This window comes from Hetaerina americana, unplaced genomic scaffold (assembly GCF_022747635.1).
Source record: "Hetaerina americana unplaced genomic scaffold, ioHetAmer1.1.p SCAF_3, whole genome shotgun sequence".
Taxonomy (NCBI): Eukaryota; Metazoa; Arthropoda; class Insecta; order Odonata; family Calopterygidae; genus Hetaerina; species Hetaerina americana.
In genome coordinates, this window is record NW_027286874.1 from 63,018,849 (window position 1) to 63,032,378 (window position 13,530).

Consider the following 13,530-nt stretch of genomic DNA (forward strand, 5'->3'; position numbering starts at 1 on the left):
ATAACCCATGGATACTTCATACCATATTTCCTGGGCCATAAGACCAGGGCGCATAAGATGCACCCAGATTTTAGGCTAGAATTCATGAAAAATACTTGGATAAGGCAGAAAAGGGTATAATTATTTTGATGCAAACGCTTTACAAAGAAAATTGAATAGCTACATTTAAAAATTAGCATCTACAAATACATCAGCATTTATTCATTGTAGAATCCCAGAAATTCACCATCACAGCTGCAGAATCATTTCCGCAGTTATTTTCACTGGGGTTGTCACTTTCCTCTTACACAACGTCATCATCACCTCAATGTAACATATTGCTAATTTCACATTAGAAAAAAGACATTACGATCATCTTTTAACTTTCCACCAGGGCTTTTTCAATCACAAACACTAGAAATCGACAACCGTTTCATTCTTCCCATTGGTATGAAGTCATGAAATGTGCCTTGTAACCTTCTTTTGTATTCAAGTGGCAGTTTCAGTGGAAGTTTTGACCGTTAAGGAGTACATGAGCATATATATTTTTATTATAACTGCATTTCCTAACTGATATTATGAAATTTTGTGTTAAAAGCAACCATTTCCTATGCTTTTACCACAATCTCATACTAATTAGGGCTGAATATCTGTAGATTTGGAGTTTATCGGGAGATACAATGTATATGTGTATTAGCGGAGAGGTGATATCTCCATTGGCCTAATGCATACTAAGTTCTGTGACAGCATCACATGTGAGATGAAATTGAATATGCTAAATTGAATAAATTTGCGATTTATTCTAGGAAGTACTTTCAATGAAATATTAAAACTCTGTTGCTTACCACTGACCAAAAACTACTTGTCGAAATTGGTAATCAAGGCAAGCATATTCTATGCCTGATATAGGAACAAATACTTAATAGTAAGTATTTTTCCATCAAATTGACTTGTGCTTATAGGTCGAAGTTATAAACATGTACCCCCAACCCATATGACTCAAGCTGATGTTAAGAGCACTTTTTGGAATAAAAAAGGATGTCTTATGGGATGGGAAATATGATAATTAAAAACCTCTAATATAACACTAAACCTAATTGCCCTTCTGCATCAGACCAACGGCATGATTGCAACAATAATTTATTCCAATACCCGTCCTTTTAATTTTAAGATTTATTATTGTTAATGAACAAGAAGGATTTTGTGACGGATATAATGACAGAGTGCATGGTGCTTACATTGGCAGTAATACGAATGAACAAAAAATAAACATTCTCTCTGCAGATTAAAGACTATATAAAATATAACATAATTACTTGAAATTGGAAAAAAATCATATAAAAACCAATATCACTATTACAGCACATCTTCCCTGGTCCACAAACTCTAAATCAGTTAATGGACCTTTTCTGCCACCTCATGTTACCACCCTACCAAATGGTCAACTTGTAATTATTGCATTAATAATAATAATAATAATGAGACATTAGGAATCCTGGAACAAACAGTTGCTGCTGATGGTTCCATTTTTCACTGATTATCAACATCCCCCTTTTAGCCAACCCTGCATCCACTGACCATGTCTAATGGCCCCATATAATGTCAAGAACATGTTTTCCTCACCAATTGGCCATCATTACAGAACAAACTCTTGGTGCCTTCTCACATGAGCATGAATTGAATATTGAGGAAATGTTTTAACTTCCTATACAACCGTGCACTCGAATGCTTTTTGTATGATAATAGTTATTAGTTATCTACCAGGTAAGGCAGATTTTTGATGGGACACCAGCTACCAAATGATACAGCGAAAATTCCCTTGCTTCCCTGAACAAAACACAACCTGGCATCTACAACTACAATAAGCTGCCCTTTAATACTGCATACTTCCTATCAGTGCGACCAAGTCATTAAGAATACATATATCATACACCTAAGGGGAAGGCCTTCTTACGAATGTCTTTCATTTAAGTAATATTTGTGATAACTTTAAAGTATTTATATTTCATGCGATATTGCCTTAATCACCTCAAGACAAATAATTAAATTCAGGAGAAGAATATTAAGGCAAATATAGATGTGGTCATGGCATTAAAAAGTTAATTTGCTACTGATACATAGATGTGTAACTAACTATACAAAAAATAAAATACCTCAATTTTGGCAAAATGTCAAAGATATTAATTGTGCATCATCATACCTCTGGATTATTTAGGCTCTGTGATGGAAGGTATTGGGCCCAATGATCAATCATTTCTCCTTCTTCAGTCCCCACTTCCTTGTAATCATCTTTTAGCACTCGGGAGTTAATCTTTAAGAGGTAACACCCAAGACCAAATACAGACTTCACTTCAGAAAAAGCAGCTTCAGCTCTATGCAAATCAAACGTAAAGGGGGAAATTGCATTACTATAGTAATCCATTCACATGAATGCCAACAGAAACCTTATCATTACAACTAGACTTAAAAATACTGCCTTAACTAACTCCTGCCTTACAGAGAACATTCAAAACAAAGTCATCAGACATGGGTACATAACTCCAAAAATACATCTAACACTTTAAATTGTGATTTTGTTAACACTAACAAATAACTTTTCCACAAAAATTAGAATTAACAGAAAAATGAGCGACTGTATCTGATTAACAGTTGAACTTCCTTTTTTAAATAGGCATCCATCAGTGAAGCTATGTATCAAATTTTTATTATATAAGACACAGAGAGTATAACATAATCAGTATCAATGATATATAAGACATACCCTGATTTTTTAGTTTAGAATTTATGAAAAATATTAGGCAGAAAAGATCAAATTATTTTTATGTTAACACTGTTGCTTACTACTGACTCAAAACAGTGATATTATCAACATTTGTAATAACATAAATCAGTTTTTATGCCTGATACTGGAAAAAATGCATAATGACAAGTATTTTCCGGGCAAATCATTTAATTGTTGAAATTATACCAGTGTACCCCCGGCCCATAAGATGACGGCTGATTTTAGAGTATTTTGAATTTTAAGAAAACTGTCTTATGGGCCGGGAAATACAGTAGTTAGCTCATGCAAATTATGCAATGATGTTGAAACTATTGGAGCCATTTCATTGAAAACTAGGGTCAAGTGTTCAATCAAAACAACAAATCAACTCAAGTGCAGCTAAAATGTGGGCCCAATTCTTTAAACACTGGGATGAAAAAAAGCAAAAGCATCACAGAAATGCTTCTAGAGTAGGGTTGGGAATCATTAGAGTAACGATGATTTAATGCTAGATTGAACTAATTATATAAATTCACAGCCACTTGTCTCAGTGCCCAGGTCTTGTTAATTATTCATATTCCAACACATAAATTGGTCGTTGGGACCATCAATATAAAATTCAAGATATAAGATGCCAGAACCAGCAGAATAAATGACTCCTTCCCACAGACAATATGAGATAGTAACTGCAGGGTTGGAACTAACAAGAAGGCCACTTGCCACATCTAGCAAATTATTATTTTTACCTATATGCATGCATTTTACACAAAACCTCATATGTTTCGTAGCCAATCCCTTCCTGCATGATGGCATGGGACTGACATACAATTAACACAGTGTGTGTTACACCACTACCCGTCTATTGTTGTATTTTCAATTTCCCTTCCATCCCTTGTCCCTCTCCTCGGGGGTGATGCCTCATGCGGTCAACAGCATACACGCTGCCAACAGCAGGCGACACATTTTCTACCCATGGTTTCAGGGGTGGGGACCATTTGTTGCATGGCCATGAATTAATAGAATTTCCCCCTTCTCGCTCTTCAGTTCTGCATGACCTGTCTTGGTATGGGAGTGATCTATTGTAAAAGTGATTGTGGTTCATTTTTATTTCCTACTTTTAATATACCTGAGAACTTCAGTAGTGGATAAAATTAACCCTTGTTTAAAACTAAGTTTGCACCATTATGCATGCATCCCTTCTCAAGAATTTTGAGTTTATGATTTTTTCCCTTTTCCTAACATTTAAATACCCTTCCTTTCTCTCATCTCTTCCCACCTTGTGTTTGCACCTACTTTCACCCAACTTTATAATGGATCGTGTAGATGTAAAAACTATAGACTGAAACCTTAGGATGGTCGGATCTCATCCAAGCCTGGTCACCTCAATCTTCACATTTTCTAACTTTTTTTATTCTGTCTTCCACTACTACCGGTGCTCCCTTCCCAAGCAGCTTCTTTTGGAGATCCAATTGGGAGATGGTTTACCCTGAGCAAAGTTTACTGAGATAAATGCTATTTATGGTTCAATGGTGAACAAGGCTGCATATAGTAGGAAGACTAATGTGGTATGGTTTTAACTTGTTTTCCAAATCACAGCTGAGACATTCCCTATCAGAAATTTCCTTTCTATGGACTAGAACTTTTTGCCATACCCAGAATTCGAACCAGGGACTGATCCTAAGCCTTGCAGTTGGACTACTCACCCAAAGGCTATAGCTGTTGTTGAGTGTAAAGCAAATATCATTATAATGAAAACTTCGTTGCAATTTTCCACAGTTATATATAACTGTGGAAAATTGCAACGAAGTTTTCATTATGTCTCGATTCCACAACATCACGCCTGACTCTTCACTTCTCGTAAATATCATTATATTTCATTCATCCCTGACAAATTAAAAATGGTACAAATGATTGAATGCAATAGAGAAACATATTATTTCTCAATAATATGGCAGGAAGTTTGCCTCAGGATATACATTTTACATTCTCCACAGCAACCGAAGTTTGGATAGACTAAGCAGAAACAAGATAGGTGTTGATGTTATTTGGGTATTCATAAAGTGCAGGGCAGTTAGATACACAGGACAGTCTTCAAGAGCAAAATTCATGGGCTCATGAGGTCCATAGGTCATGGGATCCACTCAACTCAATGGGTTTTTTAAGAATCAGCTGGTCTACTTGAGTGAAATTATATGAAATGCATAAATGAATTTCAGTATATATATCAGTGAACCAGGTGATGGATTATAATCGCATAATTAAAATCTAAAATTAATTTAAAAAATATTTCAACTTTACACAGTAACCAATAAATCATATCTTATATTTTCCAAGACTAAGTTTTCAAAATTAAATGTGATGATGATGCTCAACATTGAAACCAAGGTCATGAAAAATTTAGTATTACTTCTAGAATAACTAAGCAGTGTGTTCCTATTCACCAAGCGATTCATTATTCTACTGAAAAACTTCCTCTGGTGCATCACTGTATAGGCTGGCCTAGTTGACTAATACATTAACTGTCACCCCTATGTTTACTAAAATGCATGTCTCAACTCTTGCTCGGACATACTTTCTTAGGCTGTATCAGCCTTTAATAGCATTGTGTAGCTCAAACTTCATTGATTCACTGATATACAAATAAAGAATTCAATCAAGAAATTATCATATTAGATCTTTCCCCTTTTGTCTCATTTCATGTTGTACATCCTCTGATGTTCATTAATGATTGTAATCTATGAGCTATAACGTAGGAAAATTAAAACAATGGAGAGATTTCGGCCGGAAAAATACTTACTTCTGGAGATTATCAGTTGACTGATCATGTAAAACAATGTAATACTTCAAAATAGCATTTGGAAAGAACCATTTTGGACCTCCTCCACTGGTCTTGCTAGATAATTTTTGAACTTCTTTCCACAACGAGTTGAGGCGTTCAACAGAGGAAACCTCACCTTCCATTGAACTGACCACCAGGAAGCCTGATGCACAACTAGAGTTAAAGATTTTTGTCCAAAGAGGGGATATGATAAACTGACGTTTAATACAGTATAATATCCAAAGGTCGTAAACTGATACTGATATGCTAAAAATAAATTATGGGTACATATAAAAGCTATATTAGTAAGAAAAATGAGGATACAAGCAACATAATGCTTTATGAATTCATGGTCGAATACTGGTTGAACTTGAAGGAAAACTTCACGCCAAAGTTCAAACCATGGAAGGCGAGTATCTTCCGTCAGGGAATCTTAAAAAAAATGGAATAAAATACACTTTAATTTCCATAAAATATCACTATTATGATTAGACTCAAAGCAAAATATACCTTAGGAGTAAAAAACACAACCAATAGAAGCTACCTTCACTTAATATTGTCCCTGTAGTTTCCATAACATCTTGAAGAGTTGACGGAAGGTTTGGAGGAGTTGATGACACTGCATCATCCAACATTCTTCGGCCGACAGCCGGGGGAGGAGGGACATGATCCACTGAACGTAAGGTAAGTCGTAAGCCACGAATAGGAATGACTGCTCCTGACGGATCTCTCATTTGCACTAAAAGGAGACAAATAATGTAGGCATACTTTCTTTTTCCCATCCAAACAAGAAGCTAATTGTAAACAACAATACCTTCGCTGCTCAATTTGCAATAGGGCCTCAGTAAATCAATGAATGACAGGTTGTTTTTCTGGCATATGTTTTCAGCAGATGAACTACTGATCACAGCAACCATGGGGGAAAATGTTTTTTGGATGAATTCTTGAGGTGACTCCTTCATTGTTATTTCACGATTCCAATTAAAAAGGCCTCGCCTAGGTAAAAATATTATATCACTACCGCAAAGAATTGTGAACGGATGAATTCATCTAGGATACACATTTGTGGTTACATATTTTTTCGTTTCGAAATCTTTCAATGAAATTTGTAATGGTCCTTAACAGATGATGAGTTGTAATATATTCAATTTCCACGATCACTGCAAAACAAACGCAATTCTTAACTCCATTTCTTCATAAATTAGGAAAATACGCAGGAATATCGCATTTCTTTTGTTCTCCATCAAAATTTGGAAAATTGGTGGGACCACTAGCAGACGCACATGTGAAACTTAATATTTGGTACCATCGAAGCTGGCTTAATTTCCTTCACAATCATGTGGAGGAAAAGAAATATTATTTTGGCTAGCGTCAAATATTTATTTCGTGGTAATAATACGCAGTCATTTAAAAATTAAGCTGTTTACTTCGTGTCACCGTGTCTGCTAATAACCCCTAACCCTCATCACTCTTTTGTTATAATTTACGCGCGCTTTCTGGTAGTAACGGTTGTCTCTTCTAAGTAAATCGTGATAGTATACTTCTTATTGTTATATATTTTTGCCATCTTGCTTAGGCATGTCGTCCAAAGACAACAAACGACCATTTACCGTAGTAGTGGAAGGAAATATTGGCAGTGGAAAAACCACCTTCATTAATTATTTCAAGAAATATGTCGATGTAGCTACGTTTGCAGAGCCCGTTGATAAATGGCGGGATGTTAACGGACACAATTTACTTGTAAGGAAAAGCATTAAGTGTTAATTTGGATTAGAATGCCTTATATAAAATGTAATATTTCTCTCTAGGAGCTACTTTATAGCGACACAAAGAAAGCAGCAATGACATTCCAGTCCTATGTTCAGTTGACAATGGTCGACATACACAAACGCCATTGTTCTCAACCAATTAAAGTGATGGAGAGATCTCTATATAGTGCAAGGTATGCCTGCTTAATACCGTTTACCATTGACATAATTTGATGTCAGCTCCTTAAGATTGGATTAATTGATCTGCTAGCTCTCTGCATGAGAAGTGGATGGAGGATTATATTCGGATGTTAGTGGGGTAACTTTAATATATAACCCCAACCTATTTTGTGTTTTTATTGTCATAATTGGCCTATTAGTAATTATGAGTACATTTTAAACAACTGTCGCAATAATGAAGTCATATATTTGATTTTCTGTATTATTATTTGTGATCTTCTTTTTAGGGCTTCTTGCATTATTTCTTGCTGAATGTATAAATCCTGAATCCCTTCCGTCTGTCTTCTGCCTTTCTTCTTCATGCTTGTTATTCCAAATCGTTCTCTTCTAATTTTACTATTTCATTTGCGAATTTCTCCTGAATTAACAGCCAAATTGATAGATATTGCCTCAGGGGTCCTCTTCACATTTCTTCAGTCTTCAAAGTTATCTGTCGCATCTTCACAGACTCACTTATCTTCTTTTCTATATTTTTAATTAGGGTTTCCATGATCAGCTATTAATCCCATTAGAATCTGGTCTACCCCCTTCATATATTTCATGTATGTGAGAAAATGATTGTCTTGTTTCTTTTCTGGGCATAGTTGGAATCCAAGCAATTCCGCTGTGCAATTTAATTTCAGTTCCTCTCTTGCTTTCCTTTCTATCAATTGGTATTCCACTGGTGGAATTACAGTTATAATGGTGAAAATAATATTTTAACAGTTCTTTAACTTTGCACCATCACTATTGTGCATTCATTAAGTTTTCTCTCTGCTAGGCTAAATATTAACTTTTTTATGAGGATGGGTATTATAACTATTCATTATATAATGGCCAGGGTGCTTGGATTTATTCTTAAGTTGGCTGTGCAATCTCTCTGTAAGTTATGAAATATATTCTTAAATTTATGAGCAATTTCTTTTACTTGTATATTTTATGAGTATGTCTGCTTTTCATCGAACTTAATATTGAAGTATTTAATGTCTGTTACTCTCTCAATATTTTACCTATACATTTTCATGTGTTACTTTTTAGTGTCTTTCTAAAGCAATCATTTACTGTTGCATTAAATTTCTCTAGCTATCACTAGCTTCTTCATATCACTTTGTATGCTTAATATCTGCATACATTTTCTTATCTTCTTCTCAAGTTCTTTTCGTGTTTTCCTGTGAATGTTTCAGGAATATCCCTTGCGTCTAAACTGTCAAATGTTCAGTTTCAAGTTCCTTAATATAAAACTAGACATTTTTTCCATTGTTAGTGATATGTCATATAATAATACATGTGCAACTTACCCGTTTGCCTCTTGCACTGATGCAATCACATTTATTTAAATGTAAATTCAATAGTTGTTATTAATATCATTATGAAAAAAATTTAAAATGTTGAAAAACTTGTTCTTTTGTACATTCATGTTGTTGTTTATATTATTTGGTATTAAATTTCTCTTGTAATAACCCAATTTAACATTAATTGTATCGATTTCCTTAAATTTTGTCTTAAATTTACTTTATTAGTGGGCTGTGGACTAAGTCAACTGTATGTAATGTTAAGGATATGGTCTTTTTCTGCTTGTTATATGCAGTAATTCTGCACCATTTCCTCAAAAACAGCTGAATTTACTGTTCTGGAGTGGCATAAAAAACTCCTATAGCCATCAGTTGGATGAAATTGACCCAAAACATGAGTTCATGTTATGTCTTCTAGTGCAAATTCTATTAAGTGTATGTCACTAACTCTATCCCTCTTGAAGAATTGTTGCTTGCTGCCTAATTGCAAATGGGCCCCTGAATTTGCTTAGTAACTACTACAAGCCTTTTACCCTTAAAAGATGGATTATCTATGCACATGTGGGTGGTCTTATTTTCATTGTCACTCTATGCAGTCGAATTTTCTAATGTCACCTTTGTGTGTACCAATTTAGGCACTGCTTTGTGGAGAACCTTCATCAAAATGGCTTCTTGGATGGTCCAGAATATGCTGTTCTGGATGAATGGTACAAGTGGCTCTGCAAAAAAGTGGATGTGGAGGTTGACATGATAGGTAAAGTGAATGTTCTTCGTGGAATATTCTTTGGTTTATCATATTTATTTTTTATTCATTGTATTTTTGAGTCGGTAGGTATCTAATTTATTCAGAATTATTTAAAGAAAAATGATTTAGTTTTTATGATTAAATAGTGAACACATGGGGTCTTGATCTTATATGCTGATATTACTTTTAAATTTATTCCATTTAAATTTAATTACTTATTGAGATTTGTTCGTCCATCATGTCTTCGACTAGCAATTTTTGAGTCATAATCTAATACACAGGTTACAGAGATATGTATGTTAGTCTGTTGCCTGTCAGAGTATGCCATGAGCAATTAATTAAAGGATGCTATTTTTCTCTAATCCACCTCTTCTAGTTCATAGCAAAGATTAAAAATTTAAGCTGTGCTTGTATGAAAAAAGGGAGCAATTTATGGAAAATAAAGGTATGAAAGATTTTACATTAAGTACAGCCAGGCTTATGTGATATTAAAAATTCTTACTGAGTATTCAGAATACCATCCTTTTTAGCTGGCTACTCCTCATATACTGGTGTCTTACACCTAAGAATCCCACTAACTCAGGAAAATTGTGAGTCTGTCATTTTTGAAGTTATCAATAGAGCTTTGGGGAGGGGGAAGAGTCAATAAGAGGACCATTTTTTTAAAATGGCAGTATGATTTGCAAACTGGGAATTCATAATGGGAACAATGCCTTTGGTTGTGCCCATTCATGTCTATCACAGGCCATTGTGAATGTGGACCCTGGCAAAAACCAAAACTATAGCAGGACAGTGCTGAATTATATCTATTATTATTATTCTGATGATTATTAGTCTGATTTCAAACACGAGGGGAAAATGGTATGTTCCAAGGGAATAAGAATCTAGAATATGGGTGGTCACCCCACTTCTTACAGAGTTACCCAATGAACATATGTTCATAAAGTATAACATTGGATATCTTCCATGGTCCCGCCATCTGCAAGGGTGTCCATTTATAAATTGCTGTTGAGTGTCACATTTGTAGCCAAGATATGATGTAACGGCCAATCAACTCATCTTTTTATTGCAACAGCACCTCTCCCTCAGTGAAATGGAACAAACTAAATCATGAAATTTATCTTTACAGTTTACCTTCGCACATCTCCTGAGGTAGCACTAGAGCGGATCAAGAAACGTGGTCGTAACGAAGAGATGGAAGTTCCATTGAGCTACCTAAAACAATTACATGATTTACATGAGAAATGGCTCTGTGCCGAGAAAAATGGTATCTCAGCTGTTCCAGTATGTATATTTTCTTGTGATTAACAAAGTAGAATTTTCAAATTATTTAAACCTCTCAAAGTTGCAATATAAGCCACCAGTTATAAATATTCTCTGTCATACTGTTTTATTGGATAAAGTATACTGAACTCTAGATCATTTTTAAGCATGCAGTGTAATTTTTTTCAACTCCATTCTAGGTTATTGTTATAGATGGCAATCAGATTCTCTCGAAAATGGAAGATGACATCAAAAGATGCACCCAAGTTATCATGGACAACAAAAACCAAAGTACAGGAGATCTCTTAATGCATTCAAATGTTCCTAGTTGAGAAATTCTTATGAAATTTTCATTGTCCAAAGACCTAAATAGACTGGTTATATTATAGTTACTTTTTTAAGATAGTATTGTCTAAATGTATTAATGACTATACTGTTTTGCCACACTGAGCTGAGAAAAGAAAATGGGAAGGACATCAAGTTATCATTTAATGAATATCAAGTCAAAATGCATAAGACTGCTCTATCCTCATTGAGACTTTTTGTGGGTAAATATTCTCAAGGTGTATGTGAGGATGTATATGTTTAAATTTTATACTTAATTGTAGCTGTGGGATTCCTTGCTTTGGATGTAATTGATTTAATTTGCTGAAGACCAATGCAATTTTCATATTCTTAGAATATTAAAAAAATGTTTTGATATCAATTTTAATTATTTTCACATTAAATGTATTTGTAGAAGTATAACTTGTTGTAACTGTCTGTATAGCCAAACTGGTAATGCATTAGCTGGCAAATCATTGTTCCCAGGTTCCGATCCCGTTATTTTTTCAAAATGGTTTTTCTAGAGTGATTCATTTTGATGTTCTTTGCTGTAATTTCATATACAATTAATGTAATTGAAAAATAAGCATAGTTATTTGATGCCTAGTATATTCTTTTATTATCATATGCTTTGATAATTTAGTCATCTGCTGTGTATTTATTGATGGTTTTTTTTCTCCATTCATTCCTCCTTAAAATGAAATTGAAACTGAACCAATGATTACTACAAACTTGGATGGTATTTTGACTTAATAAAGGCCAAGATCACAATCATTGTACATTGTGAGGTAAATATTTCATTGAGAATAATAGACCTGGTCACTCATAGACTAAAAAAATTCTAATGTTTTAGTAAAATTCTGAGATCCATTTTCATGCGGCAGTTGTCCATTTTCATCCACCACATGGAAACAATTAAAAGTGGATATATTGGTAGCAGAGCATTTGGGAACAGTAATCCCACCCATTGTCTTAGTTGCTGATTCATCAATTCTTTGAAATGAGCATGATTACTTTGAGATATGATTGTCTGTAGAAGAAAGTTTTAAAATAATTTAACCTGTTGACAAGTGTTAAACTGGTATATTTAATTCATTTCCATTTCCTTAAAGAATATTGAAATACTTAAGGACTTGGGTACCACTTATTTTCAAAGGCTATTATTTCTATTACATGAATCATTATTTCAAAATCTTTTCTTCCAAGAGCATGCCATTGATTTTGGCATGGATTTATGGAAAATTACGCCTTATAAAATCATTGCTACAATAATATTTGTCAAAGTGAAAATATGCCATTAGGAAAACAGTGATTTTAAGATCTACCCAACAAAAGTTTATGCATGGGAAATTGATCAGTAAAATTGCTCTCATTTTAAGGATAACGAGGATGCATGCTTTTAATTGTAACAGTATTTTGACATTTTTTGTCACAGTATTTTAATTTTATTTTATATTTTGAACTGCCATAGCTAATCTGAGTAATAAGAAGAATTTAGTTCAGGTATGCATTTTCCCTCTAGAATGACTAGCTTTACTTGTCAGTTATTTGGTGAAAGGTAGAATATATATGCAGGCATTGGTTCATTTATGTCTACTAACTGACAAAACTAGTTTTACTTTATAAAATGCCATAACAATCTAGGCACCTATGGTGCATCACTGCTTGCAAATCAAGTTTTGATCTGTGTGATTCTTTTTTCAAACTTTAAGGTAAAATTATGAACCATGTATACATGAAAATATTTCCATTTTACAGATTCTAAAGTCCCTTCTTTATGGAATTCATTTGATTTAAATAATGGCCATTTTAGATGAGCTAAGTTAAGAACCACAAATGTTTATTAAATAAAATCAATTGATGTCAAGCATTAGAATTTTGCAGAATTGTCAGGAAACATTGCCTTACATAGTTGCCAGCCTGTGTATGGCAATGTAATGAATTTCTTCCAAACATGTTCTTCTTTCAAATTTTACTTTAATCCTTTGATTAATTTCAAAATGCTGTTTATAGTGTCTCACCTGAGAAGTTTCTTGTAACAGATTCACCTATAAAAGTTACCGACCTGCTTAACATTGTTTCATTCCACATTTGATTACCTTGCTTCAAATATATACTACCTTGATCAAAAAGTTCCCGGAATAACCACCGTGTGGCGCTCCCATCGTTCCGATTTGAGTTCTGTTTTTTTTGTTAAATTGGTACATCTGTTGTTGATATTCCCTTTAAATCTTAGTGTCATAACTTGACATTTGCAAAAGTTACGTAGCCAAGAGTACATCTATCTCTGTGTGTGTTGGCGATTTTTTACAATTTCAGAAATGGATTTAAATTTGCAACAACGAACTTGTATTAAATTTTGCGTAAAAAACGGATTTAGT

At 34.0% G+C, this 13,530-nt stretch overlaps 2 protein-coding genes across 3 annotated transcripts in view; one reads left to right on the plus strand and one right to left on the minus strand.

The window, feature by feature from the left end:
• Positions 1 to 6,740, minus strand: part of l(3)76BDm (trafficking protein particle complex subunit 8 homolog l(3)76BDm) — a 53,287-nt gene extending 46,547 nt beyond the window's left edge. For both annotated transcript variants that reach the window (XM_071587819.1, XM_071587818.1), the window contains exons 1-5: positions 6,373 to 6,740; positions 6,103 to 6,297; positions 5,883 to 5,990; positions 5,538 to 5,721; positions 2,180 to 2,351 (exon numbers count right to left, since the gene is read on the minus strand). In XM_071587819.1, coding sequence (XP_071443920.1) covers positions 2,180 to 2,351; positions 5,538 to 5,721; positions 5,883 to 5,990; positions 6,103 to 6,297; positions 6,373 to 6,520 — 807 coding nt within the window. In that variant the 5' untranslated portion in view covers positions 6,521 to 6,740. The remainder of the gene's footprint in view (positions 1 to 2,179; positions 2,352 to 5,537; positions 5,722 to 5,882; positions 5,991 to 6,102; positions 6,298 to 6,372) is intronic.
• Positions 6,741 to 6,808: 68 nt separating this feature from the next.
• Positions 6,809 to 13,247, plus strand: LOC139690882 (deoxynucleoside kinase-like). Its single transcript, XM_071588499.1, has 6 exons — positions 6,809 to 6,947; positions 7,135 to 7,298; positions 7,367 to 7,500; positions 9,453 to 9,571; positions 10,692 to 10,846; positions 11,026 to 13,247. The coding sequence occupies exons 1-6, from the start codon at positions 6,896 to 6,898 to the stop codon at positions 11,155 to 11,157; spliced, it is 756 nt and encodes a 251-aa protein (XP_071444600.1). The 5' UTR covers positions 6,809 to 6,895; the 3' UTR covers positions 11,158 to 13,247.
• Positions 13,248 to 13,530: the final 283 nt, after the last annotated feature.